The sequence below is a fragment of the Ciconia boyciana genome, chromosome 1 (assembly GCF_034638445.1).
Source record: "Ciconia boyciana chromosome 1, ASM3463844v1, whole genome shotgun sequence".
Lineage (NCBI taxonomy): Eukaryota > Metazoa > Chordata > Aves > Ciconiiformes > Ciconiidae > Ciconia > Ciconia boyciana.
This window is the reverse complement of record NC_132934.1, coordinates 200102668-200123030: the sequence shown is the minus strand read 5'-3', so window position 1 is coordinate 200123030 and position 20363 is coordinate 200102668. Positions and strand designations below refer to the sequence as shown.

General features: G+C 41.7%; 1 protein-coding gene across 5 annotated transcripts in view; it reads right to left on the bottom strand.

Moving 5' to 3' along the window:
- Positions 1 to 693: 693 nt before the first annotated feature.
- The window catches only part of LATS2 (large tumor suppressor kinase 2), a 52289-nt gene continuing 32619 nt past the window's right edge, over positions 694 to 20363 (bottom strand). For 4 of the 5 annotated variants that reach the window (XM_072850510.1, XM_072850511.1, XM_072850512.1 and 1 more), the window contains 6 exons: positions 15185 to 15317; positions 9712 to 11249; positions 6340 to 6922; positions 5521 to 5703; positions 4118 to 4224; positions 694 to 3355 (listed from right to left, as the gene is read on the bottom strand). In XM_072850510.1, coding sequence (XP_072706611.1) covers positions 2861 to 3355; positions 4118 to 4224; positions 5521 to 5703; positions 6340 to 6922; positions 9712 to 11249; positions 15185 to 15317 — 3039 coding nt within the window. In that variant the 3' untranslated portion in view covers positions 694 to 2860. Of the gene's footprint in view, positions 3356 to 4117; positions 4225 to 5520; positions 5704 to 6339; positions 6923 to 9711; positions 11250 to 15184; positions 15337 to 20363 lie in introns of all 5 variants that reach the window. The other variant, XM_072850513.1, reaches the window with a different exon arrangement.

The following is a 20363-nucleotide window of genomic DNA, read 5'->3' as shown; positions in this document are numbered from 1 at the left end:
ACCAAGACTGCTTAGCCAGTCCCAATATACGGCATATTGTTTACTTGTCCAAATTCTATAAAATTTACTCCAAGTTTCTGTTTACCCCTGAAATGTCTGAGAAAGATGTGAGCCTTCCAGAGACAGCACCTGATAAGCTGGAAGAGACTTGTTTTTCAAATCAGTTCTTCTTTAGGTGAAAGGGGAGTTGGCTCCTGTTCCCTGCAGCATAGATTTTGTAATACTAATTTGTAATACATTCGTTGTGGAAGCACCTGTTTCCTTCTGGGCTAGCTTCTCTTGTTTGGCTTAGTTGCAAAGATTCTGTATTTGCAGGTGAATTATTTGCGTTTTAGAAACACATCAGAGGCAACAGCCAGAGGGGGCAAGTGCGCTGGTCATGGTTGCCCTGGCAGAGCCACCACTACAGAGAAAGTGACTGCGTTGAATTTTATGCCATCTACTGACCTGGTCACACCAAAGCAAGTTTTACCTGGGAGTCCTGCCCCTTATTCTCACGGGCCATGAGGACAGAAGAAATTGTCTTAATGTACCCAGAGATCCCACATCAAATGCTGCAGGAGAGGTGAGATTTGGATCTCATATTTAGAACTCAAACCCATCACTAACATTACAAAACCAAATCCATTAAAAATTCTGCCTTAAAATAGGCAGAAATCATCATCCTTTTCAAGAACACATAACGCATTTTAGATTTTGATTCAGATTTTTAATAAATTGTGCCAGTAGAAGCTTTCAAAGGCAATGATATATCAATAAATAACAGTTAAATTGAGTTCCTGAGAAAGAACCTACCACATGAAAGAATGTCAGATAGATGTAAATAACAAAAAATGGCATTACTATATAAAAAAGCAGTAATACTGAATCTTACATGAACTGTCACAACACAAGCACTGCATACCTCAGAACATTCCTTTCATACAAATGTAAACAAATACACAATCATTTTTGTTTAGTTTAGGCTGATGAATTTATATGTTGTTGCTTAGATATCTAAACAATGGATAGGATATGCTATGCTAAAACATTAAGGAATAATATGTGGAATAATATACGGAAAAAATAATGAAGCTCCAGATTTAAAAATAAAATAAAGCAAAAACACATTAAAGGAGTGTTTTCCTCAAATGTTATTATGTCAATCACTTTAAATAGGACTGTTACACTAATCTGAATTAAGGATTTTTGTGTGTGTTTACTTATTTAGTTATATATAATATATATGCAAATATGTATGGCTTAATTATCTTTAGTATTCTGATATCACCTTGAATAATTCTCACTTATACATATAAGAAAAATGTGTATTTTAACATAGTTAAGAATTGATACTTCAAAGTACGCCTATAATTTGACAGAAATGAAGGACTATTGTGCTCCATCACAGCAACATTTTTACCTATAGACAACAGGACAGAATGACCTATGAAAAATGCCAACATTTTCGGATGTCAGTGCCTAAAACATTAGGATCCTGAACAGATACACAGCCAGCCAGGTGCAGGGATCTGACGTCTGGAAAAGCCACGTACCTCCAGGCTCTGTAGATGTCTGTGGGGCTGCACGCGCTCAACATCAGCCTCTTCGCACTTAGGATCTCAGTGTGTTACGGGAGCACAGCGTTAGACATTCTGTTTTGAAGACATCGAGCTACGTATGTTAGTATTGGTGCTCTGCATTCTGCTAGTAGTGAGCAATGGACACTGTGCTGCATGCTACGTGAATAAGCCCTATTTAGACTGTTGCCACAAATCAGCTTTGTAATAATGGTCTTGCTAGTGATCCTTTGTGGGGAAACGTGTGTGCCAATGATACATGTTTACTAAAATGATCTATTACATCAGACCACAAAATCACTATTCAGTTATAACCTTTGCAATCTGTTTTACGAAATTAACATTGGATACAATCATAAGAGGAAACCACCCACACAATACATTATCAACACACGGTTTAAAATGGTCTAATTTCAGACCCTTAGTAAAAATGGATCCACAGGACCTGCCTGTGAATGGCAAGAAAAGGCCATTTCAAATAGAAAAACACTGCTCATGCAACATTCTTCACACACTAGACAATGAAATCACACCCAAATTGTCACTTGCTCACACTTTCTATTACACTCCAATAAGCAGAAGGAAATAAAGCAGCTTTAAGGTTATGTCACAATTTTGAAATGTGGGAAATACATATAATAAACAAAAATCATGGTGCGAATACAATGGCATCAGTAAATTTAGAAAATTAGAGAGCAGGTTTGTTGGTTTGTTTTTTTTTTTCATTTTTCTTCTTTTTTTCTTTTTTCTTTCTTACATTATTGCACAGAGACCTTTCATCACATGTTCTTCAGCTTTATGCATCCTCCTAAATGTGAAATAAGTGCTATGGATAAAATAAAAATGTAGAAAAGAAGAACAGCAGCATGATTTGTCAAAGTTAATCCCTATAATTTAGTAGGAAAAAAACCCCTGCTATAAACAAAATATAAGTGCTCTTTATTCATTTAAAAAATAATGCTGACAGTTGCAGAAGTCTGTAAATGTTAATCTGAGTAGGGGGACGCTGACCTCAAATAAAAATAGGCCTAGAAATGATAGACTGCTGGCCTTGCAGGTTTTGGTGAAGACCAGGATTTCAAGTGTAATTATCAACAAACTTATTTACAGTAAAACTGACCTGAACTTTCAAGAGTGCCATTTTTAGGACCTGGCCCTGCTAGCTTCTGACTCCCCAGGACGACTCCAGCCTCAGCTGAAGTTACACCTGAACAAGCGCTGCAGGATCAGCTCCTAAAGGATCAGTTAAAGGCCCTACTGGATTTGAGATTAGTCTTATCTGGAGTACTCTATACAATAATTTACACATATACAGGCTGACAAGCTCCAGTCTGATCCACCACACCTTTGTCTTCTACATCAGGTTTCTCAGACTGGCCAACTTCCATTCCAGAAGGTTTGGGATACCTGAACGGATACCCGTTGTCATCGAAGAACCTTCGGAAAGTAAACTCATAAAAAGCGTGTTCTGTGTGTTTGCTATTGGAAGAGGCTAGGGGATCCCATGTCCTGGTGCTGTCACCACTAGCATCGTTCCAAGGACTTTCTTCTTCAACTGGATCAAAATTTGAAGTGTCCATTGGATGGCTGATCTTTGGAACATAGGGAGCTGGCTGCCTACGGATATCGGTAGAGAAGTCCATAGAGTGAAAGAAAGAATGGGCCTTAATATCATCTGCTCCATTTCTTCCAAGCCTGTCCTCAGCAGCACAGCAGAGCTTTGTGATGAGATCAGTTGCCTCAGGGCTTAGCTTGATCTGTGAGGGAATGTGCAGTGTGCTTTCCCAATTTATCACCTGGGGGTAAGAAAGGTATTAAACAACTTCTAATCCTGGAAACAGAATCCTTTGGACTGTCAACATTAACTGTACAGAAGTATACACATAACTAGTCAACTCACAGTCTGTATAGCTATTTTAGAGGTTCAAGAACCCAATGATTAGATTGCATCGGCTGTTAATAATTACTTTAATGAATCAAGAAACATTGTTGGATAGCAGATAAAAGGAACAATTCCACTTTAAAAAAAGGCAAATTCCTTCCTGAATGCTCCCATAGTCCGACTTGAGAACATATTCAGTTTACACATGACTTCATGGAATGACTTCAAGGAATTACTTCATTTCGTCTCCAAAATGTAAACTAGGAGAAGTGGTCATGAGATACATCCTTTGTAATAAAAAACTACTCACTGCTTGACTTTGAAACACTTACATTGCCAAGGGTAATTATCACTGGCATATCAGCTTACTCAAATCTGACAGGGCACTCTAAGGAATTTTGATGGATGAACTCGTGCTTAAGAAATCAGAATTGTGCTGAGAGACTCATAAAATTAATAACTATGCAGTTGGACAAGTCAGTTCTAGTCTGATATTCAGTATCTTCATTGATTGGGAAAGGATTTGCCCCTGCACAGAACTATTTAAAATCAGGCTTTTGTAATCACTGCTCCTTTCTCTAGTAAAACAAGAGGGGATAGGTCTGTGCACAGAGGAGAAGGGAAGGGAAAAGGTTACAATTCTGCTACCACAGATTGGAATTTTGCTTCAACTTACCTTCAGTTGAGTTTCTGTGGGTGTAGGAGCCAGAAAAGGAGGCTGTCCCACTAACATCTCAAAGAGGATCACACCAACACTCCACCAGTCACAGAGCTGAGTGTATCCTGAAAGGCAAGTCAAAAGGTTGTCCTCCACCCACCAAGGAGAATGTATATAGAGCTACTTGCAATTAAGTATCAAAACATACAGCGCAGATTCCTGTCTTTTCTCACACAAACAATCTGTGACCTAAAACCAAAGGACTCCCAATCCACATTCATCAAAGTCACTTCTGCTTGTTGACCTAAATTCTACTGCTGTCAGTAAAGATCTAATCCTGTTGTCTGGGAATCGTTCTGAATAAATTTAATTCTCAACAAAAGTGAGTGGTGATTACATATAATTAGAAAGAACGAAATCTTTTTTCGTGCCCGGTCCCATAACTACGTCACTACACAGCACAAACTGGACCTCAAAGAATAACAAAAAGGTTTAGTGACTGACGTCCCCCCTAGGTTCAGTGGAGGTGACACCACGAGTTTGAAAAGCTGCTGAAAGACACACCCTGGCTGTAGAGACAGAAGAAAGCCATAGATGACTTTCTGAGCAAGTTCCAAGCACATGAACAATTTCAATCACTTAATTGCTGTGACAAGACAAATAAGGTATATGTTTGAGATCTCCGAAAAGGAATGGAGGATTTAAACACTGATTTCAATGGAGATTAGTGTCACTGGATGATGTAGGGTCCAAATGCGAAATCTCTCAACTTGAGAAAGATCAGGCTTAGGATCTGGCTTGCAGACAACTTTTGAACATCTAATCTCCTTACTACAGTGACCATGTCTGTTCTGCATGGATAGCCGCCAAGTACTGTCTAAATTCCTCAAGCCAAGCTTTTGAATGCAGGGTTTCCAGTGTAAATTGTGGACGACTTCTTGTTGGGTTTCCCCAAGATTCTGGCTGGGAATCTGGAGGACATGTTTCCACAAGTTTACATCATCCATATTTAACTGGCCTGTCTGAATCAGTGATTCAGAAGCATCAGCTGGCTACTCACTGGTCTATGTAAACTTGCTAGTTGTCATAGTCATACTCCATGAGTACAGATAATCTGCTTTATACTTGAACAATATCACTGCCAACATCATCTGACACATTTATTAGCAGTCTCATTCAAAGGCCTCAGAGTGTAGATATACGCAGACACACAAAGCATGACCACCATCAATGTCAGCAATGTGATGCTAAACAGTGAAGCGTGTAGAGAAATCTGTTCTCCTTACTCTGAGCTAAGTGTTTGGGGCCTTCAGAATGACAATCTTCCAAAGCAGCAAGCTTATTTAAGGAAAAAAAAAAAAAAAAAAGTATTTCAAAGCACTGATCGTCACTTAAACAGGAGAAAAATACAGGTTATCTACCTTTACGAAGCAGGACTTCAGGAGCAATATAATTAGGGGTTCCAACTAACGAGTGGGCTAGACATCTCTGATGCTGCTTCTTAGCTCTTTGTTCCAATGTCTTCAGCCTATCTCCACATCTACAATTGGACACATCATCCCAAAGATCACTGGGCTCCATGCTGTCTTGTCTGATATGGCTCCCTTTCAAATGGGAGAAAAAGTTTACATTCATGGTCATAAAACACAACACACAGAGAAAAGTATTTATCTAGATCTAGTTCTGCCATCTTCTACTTTCACTGAAGAACAGCATTTAAACTTTAAACCCAAGGCATTTTCTTCTGCCCCTCCCCTTCACAATTGGTTTTCCATAACCAGCAAAATGTCTCTGTCTCAGGACAAGGAAGCATGCTCCCATATGGGAGATACTGAACAATGGAGTATATTTAGATTAGCTATACCAATTGTTTATGGCCTTTTTGCCAACAGACACCAATACTCCTCAATGGCACACACAGGAGGTGTGTGGACTACTTTAAATCTGTGATTGAATTACTTCACCATCAAATTATTTCACCCTCCAAACAAGTATAAGCTGAAAAATTGCTGCTACTGCAGTGGTCAGCCAGATTACTGATAGGGATTTAAACAGTACTGGAAACAAAGGACAGGAAACAAATTAATTGAGTTAGCGAGAGACAGACACATCATATTGTCATTGACCCTTTGTCAATGTACACACCTCTGTTTTCTGAGCTGGCATTTCTGCCAAGAGGTATCAGTTTGTTTCAAAATAAATAATGCAATACCATCACAAATAAAGCCTAAGAACACTACCTTTCTGATAGTATTTTGAATTGTGAGTCCACCTGAATCCAGTACACAGTCCAAAGTCAGTCAGTTTGATATGTCCATCAAGGTCTATCAGAATGTTGTCTGGCTTGATGTCTCGATGAATAAATCCCATTTTGTGCACACTCTCTATAGCCAAAGTGAGCTCTGCAATATAAAATCTAGCCAGACGCTCTGGAAAGACTTCCATCCGAATCAGTAGACTCATCATATCCCCACCTGGGATGTAGTCCATCACAAAGTACAAGTTCTCTTTATCTTGGAAGGAATAATAGAGTTTAACCACCCATTCATTGTCTGCCTCAGCAAGTATGTCCCTCTCTGCTTTGACATGAGCCACCTGGTTCCGGTTTAACACATCTTTCTTTCGCAGAGTCTTCATGGCATACAGGGCATGGGTATCCACTTTGCAGGCCAGGCATACTTCTCCAAATGCACCAATACCCAGAGTCTTGATTTTCACAAACATAGATTTGTCCATTTTGGCCCTTTTAAGTCTGTTGTAGTTAGACTCCTTCTGGTAGAGAATTTTCCTCATTTGTTCCTGTTCTGCCTCACAAAGGCCAGCCTTTACAAAGGAAAGCAAACCACAAGAGCTAGTACTGTTACATTCATATAGCAAGAGAACAATAAACTAGCATTCCCAAAATGCATTTCTCAGAAAGATTAACCAAGAACCAGAAAAGACATATTCATGAGATAGATATACTCTCATCTGTCTATTGAGGTATTTCTGAAATACTGGCAAATTCACTGTGCCCTAACTTGTTACCTGAATTTGCCGTGTCTGAGATTAGTCTGCCTTTCTGATTTGACTGAACGAAGAGGCAGGGGGCAATACTGTCAGAGAGGGGAATATAACACAGCAAACCTGATCATGTGATTTGGTTTACACCTTTCAAATGTGCACTTTGCCACTGCACTCCACTATATGTATGTGCACTGCAGTACAGCTTAACTTAAACTGAAACTTAAACCTAGATGCAGCAGTCCACTTTTTTCATGAATGGTTCTCCAGGGCAACTCACATTAACAGTTCCTACCTTGAGTGCTGTTTGACTGTTGGTTTTTGTGTTGTAATTATGAAGCTGGTTTTGACCTATATATTCCCAAGTGCCTTGGGAACCTTCTTCTTTAGAAACTATTTCCCTTCCTCTGCCACATACAGCCTCCACTCTCAAGTTTTGTAGATCTCCTGACCATCTGTTCTATAAACTTCTCCCCTTTCTCTCACAAAATAAGTGCATATAACCCCCAGCTCTGGCCTCCCCCCAGCCACTGCAGCCCAGACCCTGGTGCTATTTCCCCCCTTAAATTATTTCCCCTCTTCACCTAAGCTGTAAAAAAGCTGGCTTGTCCAGCTACCTCCTGTCCCCAGAAAGCCTCCAAGTAACTGCAAGTAACATTTCACATAGCTGTGGGGAGAGACCTCCTGAGAAAGGGAGAAGCAGCAGTACCCAACCAGACTTTCCCCACCCTTCAAGACAGAGCCTGCACACTGCCAACTCCGGCAACTTCAGTGCCAGTCCCTCTTCTGAGAGCCACTGGTGGCCTCCACCAGCAGAAGCCCCTGGGCTGATCCCCAGGATCCTCTGACAACTCATCTTCCGCAGCATGCCCCTTTCTTTCTGCATACCCCATCTCCAAAATCCTGAATTAACTGGCATCAGCTGAAGCACTCTGAGAGGAAGATTAGTGCCTGGTGGGAAGGGGCAATGGGGAGTAGGGTGGAGGGAGTTGAAGCTGACTGATTAGCAGGCTAGAGACCCAAGCATACACTCACAGGCCCACTGCTTAGATTGATTTAATTTCACATCTGCAATCTAGGTCTTTAAAGATGAATGTGGGCAGCCAGACTATGCAGTGAGATCCCCACGGTATAAAAATGAAATCTGTATGAATAAAAGATGGAGGAGGTCTGCAGAAACTTGCAGAACAGGTAGGATGAATTTTCAGACTGAAGGCAACAGCCAAATCAAACAAGTAATACTGTTTTTAAAATGTAAGGCAAGTACATCAATCCATAATAAAGGAAGTGTTTACTGTTTTAAGGTAAAATAATTGGTGTGTTGTGTTCTTGGTTAATTCTAGAATAATGTGATATTCAGATAGCCAAAATCTTCTGAGTGTATTATTCCAGCCAGTGATGAGGTTGCTAGGGAAAGGAGTTGTTTTTGTTTATAGCTGAATTATCTCTGAGTTATGAAGTGAGGGAAAGCTGAAGAGTCAGAAGAGAAGAACTAACACAATTAGCTGCTGTTTTACTTCTCTAGAGATCATTCCCTATCTCAATCTCAGGAAAATATTCACTAAATCCAAGCAGTGCAACACAATCTGTACTTGCAATGAGGACAAACTATTAACTGTCACTAAAACGCTGACCTTTCAGAGATTTTAGAAGCATATTTGTTTAATTTTAACCTCAACAAACAAAACTGCTAAGTCTTCTGGAGCAATGTAAGCATCAAATTAATTGACTCTGGAAACTGACTGTGCTAGGGAAGATTGGGTAGTTAATTATTATCCATTATGCGTTAATAATAGCTTTTCTTAGAGTTCATCCTTAAATACAAAAGTCAACTAGTCATATCCTAGTCATGCCTGGGGAAAAAACCTCTTCCACATTTAAAAATTAAAAACAAAATTGCCAGAGCAACCATCAGAACTTGTCAGCTTTGTTTTAAGCAGCCCTATCAGTGAATCAGCTTAGTTTTAGAGCTACAATGAGGCATGAAAGAAGCGTGCTCACTCAAAAAAGTCCACGTCCCTGAGACCTGCTTCTAGAACAAATTTCAGCAAGGGTCCCAAGACCAGTTCAAGCTGGCCAAGATATGATTACTTGCACGATATTATTACTTACGTGTGTTCAACAGACAACTTCCAGTCAAGTATTACATATTCAGCTGAAAACATGGCACAGTGAATACACTGCCAAGTTGAACTATGGCTTTGGATTCACCAAATGGCTATCACAGAACACGGGAGGAAGAACTGGAGCAAAGAGAAAACCTTTTTCAGAGTTTTGCAAGAGCTGCCAAAGTATCGCCAGAGTTATCTCAGCCTCAGACCTGGCTTCTGAGTTCCTGCCTAAGCAAACCTACTACTTTCCTGCTATGGGGGATTTTGCTTCATTTTACTTTTCTGGTATGAAGATCTATTATTTCACATCTCAGGTTTTTCAAACAGCCTCACAGACCTGCATCCATGCTTCTAAGTTAAAATAGTCTGGTATAGGGAAGTGCTGGATACCTACTACTTCCAGTGGAGCCTGCCTTTATAAATTTTTTGACTGATTAAAAATAGTAATAATCAATTTGACCCCATTAGCTTTTATTATAACAAAACAAGGAGAATTACTTTAGCCATTTCTTGCTCCAGTTGTAATCTTCTGTTAATTTTCTGCTGGTAGGTCTTTATGACATTTTCTACATGTTGCTCCATGTAGAACTTGAAGGCAAAAGGTGAGTAGCTCTTTATTCGGGATTCTCGCTTTTCCTCATCTTTGCCATTTTTTCGCACAGGCACTGGAGACGTCTGAATCTGCTTTTTATCCTTGCTGGGTTTTTCAGTTTTAGTGTTCTTGCTGCTTTTATCATTTCGCTCACTGTTCTCCTCAGCCTTATTGCATGTTGAACTGGGGACTACACGGAGGGTCTGCTCTACGCCCATGCATAAGCAGTTGATATCAAACTGCTCAGAGCTACCGGGAAGTAACAAATGCTTGGGATACGGTGGTGGTGGACACCGCAGTTCCTGGTTACCGTAATCCACATCTAGCTGATAGGCATTAGCTGCTCCAACAGGTGGCACGTGCTGCTCAATGATCTCCAAGCCATCCACAGCCGGTGCCTGTGCAGGTAACCAGCCAGGATGGGAAGGTCCCACTGCAGTCTGAGGCTCGGGTCTCATCACTCGCATGCTCTTCACTGGCTGGAGAATATGAGCAGATGTGACTGCTGTGATCGTATTTGGAGATGTAATTGAAGGATCAGGTTTTCCTGGAGGAACCTGTCTTATAGACACTGTCACTTGTGGCTGTTGCTGGTGGTTGTTAAAGGAGTTTGTTCTGCTCGGCACTGTGGCATCGGGTCTGAAGGATACATGTTGCCGTGGAGATGTTTCTATTCCTGGATTTTGTAAAGAATCTCGGCGTGATGGTGTTGCTGCCTGCCACTGCTGAACTTGAGGATTATTCATGTCATAGAGGTCCATGTTTAGGCTATTTCTAGATGGATTTAATAGATTTTGTGGTGGACTGTCTGAAAAATCATTAGCAAAGGCTGGACCTCTGGATATCACATGCATTTGATGAGAAGACGGACTTGTCTGTTTGTGATGAGAATGTGATATATACAGGCCTGCCGGTGCCTGCTGAAATGCATGACCAGAATTATTCTGAACAACTGCCCCTTTATTTGGGAGATTGGTGTATCCTCCCTCCTGCTGCATCTTGTTTTGGAAGGATGGACTCCGCTGAACACCATACCCCATAGGTTCCCCCTGCACCACCATGTGCTGCCTACTGTAATGTTGGCTGTTGGAGCCATGGGATGCCTGCAGCTGCAAAGCTTGACTGCTGTGATTCGCCACTGGATAATTGATCACAGAGGACTCGATATTTGCAGGGTATGTTTTCTGCTGATGGCTTGTTGGTGTGCTGTGAGTGCCTACTCCAGAGGGTCGCTGTACAGGAGCATTCATAGCTGTAGACTGCGAAGTAGAGATTATATAGTCCATGTATGGCCTTGGAACTTCAGTAAGCATATTTGCACCTTCTGCTCCAAAGCCTGTCCCTTCATAGGCTGCATTACTGATCTGATGGTAGGACGGAAAAGATTCATTCGATCCTTCGAAGCTTGGCCTGCGGGTTACATTATTTGGCACAATACCCTTTCCTTTATAAAAAGAACACAGCAGAATGTTAGGAAACAATTCAGGTAAACCAATTACTTTGCATTACTCATCCATTTATACATACAGACAGACACACACACACACGCATGCATGCTGCGTAGGGAGTATGTGTTATAAAAACACCTTCCAAAATCTAAATTAAGCACTCTGAACATTTAAAGTTATAGGTGCCAAGTATTACTACTGATAACGAGCTACTGGCCCACAACACTGCTCATGCCAGGAATCATCAGGGAATCCTATCAAATCATGAAAATAGAAGCACAAATTCCTTAACTATGAAATCACCAGATTACACTACAGCCTGGTTTTTAAAGCTGGACCAGTATTACCAGTCATTACTCACAGACAGGAGGAAGCTACAGAGCAGGAGGTTAAGTACAGCACCAACAGGAGAAAAAAAGCTCCCCGAAGGACTGTCAATACAACTTAAGGTCAACATTACTATAAGCTACTAGGTCATCACATAGTCCACATCTTCTGTACGGTGAGCTCACTGCTCACGCTGGGGATCTTGTTTACATCTCTCTGTTCCATCCTTCTCCTCAAAAATCCTTATTTGCCTCTCCTTCATTTACAACAAAGGCATCATACAGTTTGTCCTGTATTCTGTCCAATGTGTTGGACACAGAGTATCCCCTCATATTACTCATCTTCCATCTGTTTGGAAGGCAAATCTTTCAGGGTGTCAACATGTTAATCTTAGCTTGAAGAATGTGCAGAGACAAGATATCAGCGTTCCTACACTGAAAGTGTTAATGGCACTTTTCATCAGTTCTTTGATCTGAGGACAAATTGCAGGTGTATAAAGCACTGGCTGTGCTAAAAAGACAAGGGGAGACTGTGCTGTCGCTGGTTTTTTGTTCCCCTTCTGGCTCTTTAGCTTTGACAAATCACAGGACTTGGCCCATTTATGCCTAAACAATTTCCTTTTAAAATCTTGACTTCACAAGGTCTGCAAGAATAGCCGTATTGAGCTAACAGGCTTGAACACTGGATTGCAAGCTTTTCCTATTATTTGCATTACAGCATGTCCCATCTGGGCCAGATGCAGCACACCTGAGCATAGCTGTTGACTGCTCACCTTGACACACAAGCCCTGCTATAGACAGACACACAAGGACGTGCATGTTATTAAAATAGGTCGATGCACCATCTCTGCACACTGAAGAGGCTGCCCCCACACTAAATGACACTTTCATAAACAATACAATGTTTTGAAATGGCATCAAGTTGGACAAATAATCAGTGTTCTTTAAAGTGAAATCTATATTCAACAGCTCTTTCTCCTGTGATAACACAAGGCCATGCTTACCGAGGTTGTACTTATAATAGCACTCCCTGATAGCTCATCTGTTGGGACACAGTGAGATGCACTGATGAGGCTGTGGCAATCCAAAGCATCCTAAGAAGTGGCTACTCTGGCCTGGAGGTGGGAGGCAGCCTTAAGACCCATTTGTCATCTCTGTCAGTAGGATTCATGCTGAGCCCCAGGGGCAAACTGACTTTGGTTTTCCCTATCAGAAGCCATGAAGGAAAGTAGCAGCAATAATTGTCCTCCTTTGGGACTCATACTTCAGCTGTGCAAGGAATCTTGCTGATGTCAAGAGAGATATGGTGTCCACCTCAATTTGTATATCAGTAAGTCTCTTCTGGTCTGACGGAGGAATATTTGGATTTGTGAATATACCAAATGTGGTAGTTGCAGATGATTTTTTTTTTTCTACACATGCCTATCCAACACGGTAACTGTTATGACTCTCTCTTGCCTGTGAAGGTTTTAGATCAGAGTGCACTCTTAAGATTAATCAACTATACTCATGGGATCATCTGCTTTTATACATAACTCTCTGTTGCACAGTAATATCTGGTAAGTTTTGAGTCTTGCCAGTACGCTGAAACTCTTGTTAGCTTTACTACTGAAGTTAAAACCGGACAAAAATGAATAATTTGAAGATCTACTTCCATACATCAATATTCAGAATTCAAAACCAGAAGATTTAAATTCTCAAACTGCAAAGGAAAAGTTCCCAAGTAGCATTACATGCTTCCTAATGAACTAGAGGAGACCTATGCTATCCTAGCACAAACAATACCATACCAAACAAATCCATATGATTTTGTGGCACCTCAGGCAGGCAAACATCAATTGCATGATATTTAAGTTTTGCATTCTGTGTATCCTAAAAGCAAAGGTGGATCTTCAGCTCAAAAGGTTAAGTATTCAAAACAGCTGCGTGCATTAGAATGTTAAGAAAGCAAAACCAAATGCAAATGAAAGACAACTGAGTAATTAAAATGTTAGCTTAGAAAGATTTTTCAGCTCTTTTAGAGGAAATGTATGCTCTTTAGGACTGGGTGTGTTCTCTCACTTTAAGGAATAAAGCCTTTATAATATAAAGCAAAATATAGTTCAGTAATTCTGTCAAAGTTATCTTAAATTCTCTTAAGGCCCAGTTGAGGCCACATTTGTGCATGTATGAGGACAAAGCTCTCCAAATAGCAAACTGGCCTGTACTACTTTGTCAGGTGGTCACGCTGCAGGGTAACACTCTCAGAAATGTTTTTTTTACTGTTTTTCAGAATTTCCCCAAATAATAAAACATGAAGTCTAAGACTGGTAGAAAGGGCAGCTGAGCTGCTCCTTACATAAAACCACCACCCTTTCCCACCACATCTGAAGCTCCATTCCTGAGAGTGACCACCTGGAAAATGAGGTCCTTCCCCATTTCCGTCTTCCTTATATGTGGCTACTCTCGGGGTCCCCCAGGAAAGAAGTGGCTTTACTGAAGACCTCTTTCCTATCCAGGGATTTCTCTTTGTAAACTGAATGGGCTTTCTCTTCTTCAGCTTTCCTCATCTCTGGACATGCTTCTCTATCAACTACGCCAAATTTAACACCCTTCCCAACAAAGATCTTCAATTTGACCAAGAGGCAAGAAGGAAGGTGCTGCTGAGGTGGCCAAGAAGAGAAATTTGCCATGTGGAAATCACTTGCACGCAGTAAACTCATGACCACACTTAAGAGGTCTGTACTACTGTAACCAGATTGATTGAATGGATGTTAGCTTCAACTAGTCCAACACAGACAAGACCTGTTAAGTCTCACTGTTGCCACTGACACAAGAGAAGTTCCTTGTTCAATGAAACAGGCCCCTGACAACAGCTCTCCAATCCGCTCAACCCTTTGTCCACTAACCCCTCTGCAGCATGTAACACTGTGTGATCACACAGGTTCAGCCAGTCAGAGGATGGTTATTTGTCTGCTTGGCCAATTTTTGAAACTGAAAGAAGATAAAAGTAACAAACTCTATCCAAACCAGAGTGTATCCTGATCACAGATCAAAAGCATTCTGCAGTGCTGTAAGTCCTACTACCTGAATGGCAACAACTCTTGCAAGGCCTTTTGTCAGCTGTGGTATGATGTTTGCTAATGAGGCATATGCAGGGCCCATATCCTCCCATTTGCTAATTTACATGAAACACTTGAAGCAGACTAGCAGGGATGAGTGGAAAAGCTGCTGTTATCTTGGCCCAAGCTATTTCTTCAGTGTACTTACAAGGACGTTAACATGAATGAACTCCTGGGAAGTGAGCTATCTCACAACTCCATAGCAATTACTTACGTGCAAGCTTTTACTTTGCGGTAAACTTGAGATGATTGCAGTGATTTGCACTGAAGGATAAATAGCTTTGTGTTTAAGAAGGTGGACTATAAAGTGCTCTTGCAAAGCAGGTGAGTTGTGTTAAGCTTCCAGTCCAGCTCACCTTGCAGTGCCATGTTCACGTCACTGTCTCCTACAGGAGTAGTACTGAATACTGCCAATCCACTACTTCTCACCAGCAACGACTCTACTTTAAAAAATAGCTTATTGCAAGAAAGAAGAACACAATTTTTTAAAAAGTTCATGCTTACCTGGTGAGGTCTGCTTAATTACACGTACTATCTGTTCATTTCTAGGATCCAAGTAGCTCATCTTACTGATATACTCCAAAGCAGCTTCAATACTTCTGCTACCTGTCTGCTTCAGTGCTCGGACAGCCATCTCCTGTATGAAGCAAATAAGACTTGAATCACATTGAGACAAAACCCAAGCACTGTACTGCAGGCTAGAAAGCAGTAAGCGTTCTTACATTTATAGAAACATTTCATAATTCACACCAGATCACAGCTGCCTGAAGCCAAATGAACTCATATTTTGAAAACACTTGCATGCCTTATACAACTCAAAAATTAAAAGAAGAAAATAAAAAAACCCACAACCTACCCAAACTCTGGCAATTAAAGAAGCATCAAATTGAAATGTGTACTTTAAGATTCCCTAAAATAAACTTTGAGTCAAATCCGGAAAAGGCAGCATAGTTTGACATAGGACGAAATATTTAGCTTTTGGTGTTTGACAGCATGTCTCTTAGTCACACCTGAACACAGTAAAAGCTTTAAGGTTTCACAGATGCCACAAGAAGCTAATTAGGCAGGGACTGATTTCTGCTAAGCAAATCCTGGCCCCACTAGAATGAATGGGAAAGATTGCTGTTTTCACTACAGCTGGGACATCATTCACTATCTGTTTGGAAAATGACTAGCACACCAAACTGCATTTCACATTGTTAGTCCTTTTAGCAGTATTTTATTGGGCACACATCCATCACTGAGAAATTAATACGGATGCCAGACACACAACCTGAAAACTAAAACTGGGGTGAATATGAAGACTGTAGTTAAAACTACTCCAACACAACCATGGTCAGTGTCCCCTGCTCTACAGCCAGCAAGTCACATTCTTCCAGAGTTTGTTTATACATTTACTTATAGCTCAGGTATATAGAATACCTTTCAACAATGACTCTAGCCTCTGGCTGCAAAGCAAAATTCACAAATCCTTGCAAGGCTGGGTGGTCTTTTCTGAAATGATGGAGAGACTGAAATCCAGAGCTTTAATGTTGAATTTGCATCACTGCACTTCAGCCATCAAGAAGTTAATACTTAGTTGAAAGTAGTTGCTGAGAACTTTTCTATAATCACCTCCAAAAGGCAATTCATAAAACAGATATAACAGGAGGTAAGCTGACCTTTGGTGACAGAATATTAGAGGACTAACTTGAACTGGACTCCTAGCTCTTAGATGGCTAAAGTTGGATGAAATTAATGTCACCGTGAAGGACTTGCCTGCAAATGTCAGTATCCTATTATCTTGCCACTGCAGTGCCATTTTTAGGGGAATTCTGTCAACACAACCTGCCCACTGAGCACTGAATCAGATCAAGTTTGTGCCTTCTTGGCTTAGCTTACCGACCGCAGATGCAATGCCTGGGTTGGCACAAGTGCACCGCTCTCCCACGGGGCAGTTCTGTGCACTGGCTAGTAGTCGGGTAGCCTCAACATGTATGCCCCTTTCCCGTATTATCTGGAGCAAAGAGCAACTTTGCTTGACTGAACTGCAAGTACATGTAACATACTCACTAATTGTTTACTTAGCAAGGGAGGATCATCTCAGATGACACTAATTCACACTTAGCACAGAGCCACACGCTGGCACTTGGCATTTTGCTTCTCTTAGCTCAGTCCCCTCCTACTCCCCCCAAAATGGCAGCATTTTCTCCATTACTCAGAGGTTCTGCTTGGGGAATAGCTATAGCAAGTTTGAATATTTTTCATACAATTTATGACTCATAATTCATAGAAAGGCAGTAGTTGGTTTCACATTTCCTATAGCTGAAATATTTCACTGGCATCAACACATTACTAAGGGCAATTTTAAATCAACAGAAAACTATTATGTATGAAGGAAAGAATTTCCCACAATGTTTTTTTCCTCTCTTTCTTTCTTTTTTCTTCTTCTGGATACATTTCTAAAGTATTAGCAAATTCGCATCCTAGTGCTCAGCATTCTCATCATCCAGGGACTCTGGGCTTTACAGCCCAGTTCCACAGGGCTGCTAACACACTCTGCCCATTTACACCAGCTGGATCTAGCCTTAGATCACAAGTCGTAAAGTTCCCTAAATCAAATGTGCTCAATATGCAAGATTGAAAGATCTTTGGGCTGGCTTGGATGTTGGGGATTTTTTTGTTTTGTCTGTAATGGAATACCAAGAGAATAAATGCTTGGTAAGCAATTATCTTAATGATTAATACAACAGTCCATATAATCCACTTCTCCCTCTCTTAGCTGTGTTGGCTGTATACAGTTCAAAGGGGCTAAAATAGGTTAGTTTTTTATCACCAGCATAGTGATATCATCATCCCCCCCTTTCCCCCCCATACTGTGGCACTACTTCCTCCTCTTTTGCCATTGCTTATATCAGAAAAGCAGAGTAAAAATGACACTGGTCTATTTGAAGCTGCAAGTTCTACCTTCAGCAGATGTGTTAGGGGATTAATATTTAAACTTCAGTGGGAATAATGGGAGGGGAAAAGCCCAATACATTTCACTGTGGACTGTATGATAGCCTAAGAGGGCCAGCAAGAGCTTGGGACTGGCAGATGTGTTGCTGGCAATCTCACCCCTGCAAGCCCCCAGTGTAGCAGCCGCCCTGTGCTCCAGCTCACCGCCTCTTATCTTTCATTAGGTCAGCTCCCACCAAAGGGTTTCCTCATTTCCAAAGGGTTTTCTCATTACATACCCTGTTTGCTTAGCATTTACAGTACTGCTGGAAAAAATGAAGTAAGTTTTTTTTGTGGTTCAAAAGAACACCTGTGATTCCCCTGTACATCATCCCATAGCTTTGGCCCTTTTCCCCGTAGCTATCATGAGACACAAAATAGCCCCAGCTTCTGACGCTGGTTCACAAAAGCCTTGCATCATCTCCAAGCAAATGGAGAGTGACCAACAAAAAATAAACATTCCACATACAAAAGGAAAGGGTTTATTCTCAGAGGCAGATCGCATATAATAATAATTCTCCACCCAAGAGACAAATCCCTCTGGAGGCATACAGTACTCCAGGAGAGTGGAGGGCAACAAGAAGCTCCAGCACTGTTACAGCTGGCCTTTGGCCTCCTCTGCATCGTTTTTCCCATCGCCATCCTCCATGCCCACAGCTCTCTCCTCTCTGGCAGTGACATGAAGAGGGCTCCGCTCACTCCAGCAGCTTTTCATTAGGGATGGGGGACAAGCTGATGCATGGCTGAGGCTCATGCAGGGTGTGCTCTGTGCCCGAGCCAGCCACTGGCTAATGGGGCATGGTGGCCCTCGCATTCCTATATGCAACGCAGCGATGAGCTCTGCTGAGCAAGGGAGCGTGGCTGGGACAAGGCAGCAAAGGGCTGGCCTCCAGGAGCCTGCTGAAGGGGAAGCTGGCTCCCTGCTGGCGGCAGGGGTCGGAGCCTGGGCTGCATTTGCTGGAAATCGATATAAGGACTGTTTCGAAGGATGGGAAGAAGGGCAGAAGATGGATTAAGCAGTGTCAGTAGTTACACTTGTTGGGAGAGCAGAGGCTTAAATGAGATGGAGGGTGTTTGTCAGAAGCAGCAGAATGGCTCAAGAAGAAGGAGAGAAATCAGTGCCAAAATCTTGCAAACTGATACTGCAGACAGTAGAAGGGCTGAGGAAACAAGAGGACAGACACTGGGCAAGGAAAAAAGTGCACAGCTACACTGACACAGACAGAGCTGTCTTGATTTTACGCCACTCTAAGGTAAGTACGTTTTAGAAAGAGAAGGAAAAAAAGACCAGAAATGAGACATGAAAAAAAAAATCTGCTCAGAGCCGTATCCAATGCCAAAACATTCAAGTAGGCACAGGATCAAATCCAGCTCCCACTGAGGTCAACAAAGATTTCCATTGAGTGCCAGGTACGCTGCATCAGGCCTCTGCTTCGGATTGTTTCCTTTTCACCAGGCCAAATGCTGTCAGCCACAGTATGGTTTGAGAAACCTGGCTGCTGGCTGTGTTCTGCTAACCCCACAGCCAGCTGTCAGGCTGCAAGGAGAAACACAAGCCACTGACAGCGCGCGCATAAACCACAAGGGAACAGAGCAGTGCCGGCCCCAACTCATTCTTTGCATTCTGTGTATTCCCTTCGGAGGATTCAAACATCTCTCCATGCAGGGCATTTATGCACCTTTTTGCTTCCAGACATCACTAGCTACTGGTGAAAAAATAAACCAGAGAAAGTAAAGGTGAAAAGCTGCAAGGGAAAATGTAACACTAATGATTTTGTAATTAATGTTACAGCTGCAATATTAAAATGAGGTTTCAGTGGTCAGCTGTGGTTCTGGACAGTTTTCTAATGGAAAACTGAAGTCAGGCCATGAACCACAAAGCAGATTGAGGCAACTCTGCAGGATCCCAAATTTGTGGGTTCATAGAGAAAAATGGGGAGGGGGGGCGTTTCCCAGCTAATTCCTACAGTGGGCTACCCAAACCAGACAGCTGCACGGTCAACATGCTTTCCGTTATTTCCCCAGTCTCGCACTGGTAGAAGGCAGCTTTCCAAGAGATTTCAAGATTTTGCTAGAAGGAAGGCCACCTTTGAGCTCAGATGCTCAACAGGGAAAATCCTCGTTTGATGGTAAACAGATATTTGGATGTGCGCATATACAGACTTCATCTCTGTGCTCTGTAGGCAATGTGAAAGGCTTTCCCCATTTTACCCTCCCGCCTGGCTGTACTCCACCAGCATTGGCAGAGGCTTGCGTTCTTGCTGTACTACAGGGTTGTCCAGCAACATTTTTCATTCAGAAAGCTCCTCGTTGCCAAGATGTATTTATCATCCAAATGAAGATTGCACAAGGTTACAATAAGTAAGACTTTTTCCCAAGAACATTGTGTCTGAAGGAGACAATAGGTCCTCCAAGATTTGGCAAGGGTAATTAATTGCTAACAACAACAAAAATTAATTACTTGCTTTCCATTCACAAAGAAGGATGGGCGACAGATGCAGGAAACAGATACAGGTTCCCTGCGGAAGGGAAAAAACTAAGGCTCATGCCAGAACAGATGATCCAGAATTGATTACAAACCTTTCTGCAATAGCCCACCATTGTGGGAATTTTCATTCATGATTTTAAACATGCAAAACCTAAGAAATTCAGGAAACAACGTGTACAATATGATCTGTCAGGATTGCTGCAGCCTCACGGAACAGAG